The sequence below is a fragment of the Octopus bimaculoides genome, chromosome 1, assembly GCF_001194135.2.
Source record: "Octopus bimaculoides isolate UCB-OBI-ISO-001 chromosome 1, ASM119413v2, whole genome shotgun sequence".
Taxonomy (NCBI): domain Eukaryota; kingdom Metazoa; phylum Mollusca; class Cephalopoda; order Octopoda; family Octopodidae; genus Octopus; species Octopus bimaculoides.
In genome coordinates, this window is record NC_068981.1 from 157,381,013 (window position 1) to 157,386,343 (window position 5,331).

A 5,331-nucleotide genomic window follows, 5' to 3' on the forward strand; every position below is an offset into this window, starting at 1 on the left:
TTTTGTACAAGCTTGGTGCTTATTCTATTGGTTTCTTTTGTCGAACTGCTATGTCACGGGGACGTAATCACACCAGCACCAGTTGTCAAGCGGTGGTAGGAGGAAGAACACTGACACAATGACACATACACACACACACAGACATATATATACACATACATATGTACGACGGGATTCTTCCAGTTTCCATCTACCAAATTCACTCACAAGACTTTGGTCGGCCTGAGGTTATAGTAGAAGACACTTGCCCAAGGTGCTACGATACATACATACATATATATATATATATATATATATATATATAGTCATAAATATGTCTGACTGTGTGTCTGTCTGTCTATCGATTCAAAGGAGTGGACAAGATCAAAAAGAACCTATGTCCGGCCACTTAGATTACAAACATATAGACAGGTTATTTTCTATTTTAGTAACTTATTGAAACGAAAGTAACGCAAAAAACAAAACAATGATGTGCACGTACAAACACACACAGACAGAGAGGGAGGGAGAGAGAGAAAAAGAGAGAGAGAGAGGTGGGAAATTATGGCAGAGTTTTACATATAATATGGTTGCTGACATTTCATGTAACTCAGATAATGTAGTTTGAATACAAAACTAAAAGAAAAAATCTCCCGCTTTAATTTTTTAAATCTAATAAAAAGAAAAAACCGGAGTAGGAGATAGATAGATAGATAGATGGATAGGGAGAGAGAGAGGGAGAGTGGGGAGAGCACACAAATCTGACATCAACTTCCGGCAAGAAAATATAAACACATCAGTAATTATTGATTGTTATGATTAAAAAAGTGAAAGAATTCCTCTTCATTATCATTAATCTGCTGTGTCATCACCAGCCTCTTCCGACTCTTTCTCCTTATTTGTTCATCATTATTTTCTTTCCACACCTAGTGCGATGTAAACATTCACCCATTGTAATCTGTTTTTGTATCGTCCTCCTCATTCCTGGTAGCAAAGGAAAAAAAAGGAATCATTGTAGCTCGTCGGACAAAATACTCAGCGTCATTTCTTCCGGCTCTTTACGTTCTGACTTCAAATTCCGCCGAAGTCGACTGAGTCACTCATTCCTCCGGGGATGTATAAAAATAAAATGAAGTACCAGTCAAGTACTGGGGTTTGTCCTTTCCCCGTAAAACTGTTGGCATTGAGACTATATCAGGAACCATTGGCGGTGAGCTGACAGAATCGTTCCTTACCTTCTGAGTTCAAAGGCCCCCGAGGAAGACTTTGCCATTCATTCTTTCGGGGTCAAGTATTGGGGGTTGATGTAATCGACTAGCCTCCTCCTGTAAAAATTACTGGCCTTGTCTCAAAATTTGAAAACATTATTATTATTTTATTTGACACTCGAAGCATAAGCTCATGAGTTTTATTGTTTTCTTCTCTCCACTACGAATCTCGCGTATATAATCCAAGCTTTACCACGTGAAAATGTTTTGAAGTATTTGGTTAAAAAGGTTTTATTAACCCGAAGACCGTCTGTCCCTGACACCCGGAATAGACAAACAACGATTTTTTACAGACTATATTTGCTTACAATTTTTGACTACCGAGCAGCAATCAAAACTAATGTGAATGTGCACAAAAACAGACAATGCAAAATCAAATTACACGATAGAACGAAATAAAAACAATGATGAAACTGGATATTTAATAAATAATATAATATCTAATATATTTTAAGGAATAATTTTAACGGTAGCGGTAACAACTATCACAATAACGACAATCCTACATAGCCATTAGCAGACGAAGTATGCAGCATGTAGTAGTAATCGCAAAGGTATTCAAGAGGTTAGCTTTGCCTCAAACACTATTTTTAGAGACTTAACAAAATTCCCAGAAAAAGGAATTCGGAGAAATTTGTTAATCGACACAGTGTCTCCTTGTTTCGGGTTCTAATGCAAGAGAAGGCTATCGTATATATATATTTTTATATATATATATATATATATATATATATATCAAACGTACATTAAACTACACCACAACGCTTCATTTCGATTGAGAAAGAATTTGTCCCAAAATTACTGGCGGTACCTCTTCTAACTACTGTTTAGTCGATAATTAGATACATCTGCCACCCTTTTTAAGGTGCACACACACACACACAGGCGTACACCAACTAATGTTTCGAGTTAGTCTTTTTCGATTTTACCTCGTTTTTTTTTTTAAAGAAATTAATAAAAACATCTTAACTTCACTCGAATTATTCAACTTTATGTTCGGTCTCAGCGAACCTATTTAAAGACCTAAAAATTAAGAAAATTGAAACAAATACACCCAAAAAGTAAATACTGATGTGGAAAATCAAATAAAATACCTGTGAAAATACGTACAAACCATTTATTATAACAATTAAGCGTTTATAATGTTTTTAAAATGTTTTTTTTTTCGTGTTACGTCGTTTTTCGAGTTAAGTTGCATGTCTTGGAACCAGTTACCGACGTAAGCTGCAATGTACCTGTGTTTGTGTGTGTGATGAAGATTGCCAAAACACAAGCTGGAATAATTAAATAAACCTCCGCCAATACACTCATGTTCCCGGTATACAGAGATGAGAAATATAAGGGTGACTTATGAGAGACATTGAAAAACGACGTGGATTCATGGCTGGTCGCCAATTTTGTATCGTAGTATGGGGCAGGAGATTAAAGCCGAGATGACAGGAGACGACGTATGGTCAGGGGGCGACGTATGGATATGCAAGCTCTAATGGTCATCTAAGGCCACAGGGCCTCACCAGAGTTGTATACCTAGTTGAAGGTGCCAAGACAAAAAAAGCATAGGACTGATGGTACAGGGCATAATGCAGTATTGCTACAGATGTGACAACCACTTGAGGCTTAAAGAACTGGAAAGACTAGGAAAGAAAACGAGAAAGGGAAGCAGCAGAAACTACCTGAAGCAGAAACAAGAAAAGCAAACCTGTTTTCAGAGTATGGATATTCCGGGGAAGTAAACAGGACCGAGGTACAGTTGGGGTTACAATATAGGAGGCGCATGAAGAACAGGTTGTTGATTAAAGAAAGAAAAAAAAATGATTTACAAAAAACTACAACAATATTATCCGGGAGAGAGAGAGAGAGAGAGAAATAAGTTACATACATACAAACGCGTGCACTCACAAGATATGCGATTTTCTCTATTAGATATTAGCTTGATCTTCGAAGGTAAGTGAATAGTAATTGTAAATAACCAAAACGTGTTCGGAGGTTCAACCTCTTCCAGAAAGGGATGACGCCCCTTCTCAAAATAATGAAGGGGATGAATTGAGATTCAGTCTTTCAAAGATCAATTTAATATCTAATCATATATCTGTGGTGCTATGGATATTCCGGGGATGTAAAAAGGACTGAGGTACAGTTGGGGGTTACAATATAGGAGACACGCGAAGAATCTGGTAGTTGATTAAAGAAAGAAAGAAAGAAAAAAAATGACTTTACAACAAACTACAACAGTATTATCTGGAAGACAACGAATAATATCTAACCGAGCCAATTCAGAAAATATTAGCTGCGCCTTTGGGTGCACTACACGGCGGTATCAACAATGGCAGACGGGTAGGGATGCAAAGTACTCTAACGCGACCAAAACATCAGTCATTTCCTCTCTGCTTCGTGTCTGAAAGCCCAAAATGTTTGTATGCTATATCTCCTTTTAATTCTATCGCGTTTTAATTAATGTGATTTTACATTTGTTTCAGTGCAATTAATTATTTAGCAAATTTTTTTTAATTCCACCCCGCCCTCCTTTAAATTGTATAACATCTTTCATCTCTCCTTTCATTTGTACATAACTATCTTAGTCTTCTTACTCCTCACATCTTTTGTCAGTTCCCTCTTTGACGATGATCATATTTTCATATCTCTTTGAGCCCTTGAGACTAATAAATACATCATCATCATGGTTATTATTATCGACTTATCTCTCCCCCAAATTCCTGGCCTTGTGCCTATAGTAGAAAGTATTATTATTACACGCAAAACCCTCACAACACACACACACATTCTTTGTTTTGTCTTGTACTGTCCATAATGTCTTTTTTTATGTAAACGCTTGTGGTTAATAAAGAAATCATTATTATTATTATACTAGTGCTATTTCTACTTCTAGTACTACTATCTAGTATATTCGTTTTGACAGTTATTAACGGTTATAATAACATTGCTAACTTACTTCAGGTTTCGCTTCGTCTGGTTTACTCGCCATATCTGCCGGGGATCGAGAAGAGGCTTAGAAGGTTAAAAAAAAACGTCTCTCTTCGACTTCTATGATGGTCCGACTGAAATAAACGAGGCAGTAGAGCAGACACACACATACGCACTCACCCTCCTTCAGTTTGTGTGATAGAAGCATCAGTCGTCACCACCTCCCTCGCAATCTCACTAACTGCATCAACCAATAACATTTACAAATGTAACCAACAACAGCTCCATAACCACCACTATCACCATGAGAGTGAGTGCGTTTCTGCCACCTTCACCGCCACCAAACTAGTTAAGAGGGCATCACCACCACCATCACTACAACCAAAAATGTCTTATTTACATTGAATACTACTACAACGACTACGAGCTAACGAGGGAGCCGATAGGTGGTCGCTCCAGGCGGTCGCTTGACCTGTATGAAATAGCAGCCAAGATAACTCGCAGATCACACACTATCGTCTTAAATGGAAAAAAATAAATAAATAAATAAATAAAGGCATTTTTGAAAATGTGGGATTCGGTTCCTTGTGAGTAAAGGAAAATTCGAGATCATCTCTATAGGAATGTTTTTGATCATAGCTCTCTCTCTGCGCTGTTAGGATTGACTTGGGAGTTAAATAGTAACAAACTATTACGATCGCCAGTAACATCTTCGATTACAACAATCGCAAACACTCAAAAATCCTCGTTTCACTGTCACTACATGCATCACCTACGCATGTACACCGCCGTCGCCGCCGCCACCACAAAAACCACCACCGGCATTCACTGCTACCACTACAACTGCCAAAACTACTACCACCGATATAACTACCGCCACCATTGCCGTCAACACTATCCCTCCTCCTTTACCATTGTCACTACCACTACAGATGAACTCGTCCCGTTCCACCATCACCACCACTACCCCCCCCCCGTTACTGCTGCCGTTACGTTATTGATGTTACCGTGAAATTTAACCAAACCCACGAACTGGTAGAATCATTTGAGCTTAGTGACATTTCTTCCAGCTCTTTCGTCCTTACGGCAGTTGATGAAATAAGAACCAGTTAAGCACTGGGATCGATGGAATCGACAAATCCCCTAACCCTTGTCCCCTAAA

The 5,331-nt window shown here is 38.2% G+C and overlaps 1 protein-coding gene across 3 annotated transcripts in view; it reads right to left on the reverse strand.

Moving 5' to 3' along the window:
- Positions 1-5,331, reverse strand: part of LOC106871405 (ninjurin-2) — a 99,281-nt gene that overhangs the window by 47,427 nt on the left and 46,523 nt on the right. The window contains exon 1 of one of the 3 annotated variants that reach the window (XM_014917827.2): positions 4,198-4,436. The exons of 1 other annotated variant lie outside the window; for it this stretch is intronic. In XM_014917827.2, coding sequence (XP_014773313.1) covers positions 4,198-4,230 — 33 coding nt within the window. In that variant the 5' untranslated portion in view covers positions 4,231-4,436. Of the gene's footprint in view, positions 1-4,197; positions 4,437-5,331 lie in introns of those variants that run through there. One more of the 3 variants, XM_014917828.2, reaches the window with a different exon arrangement.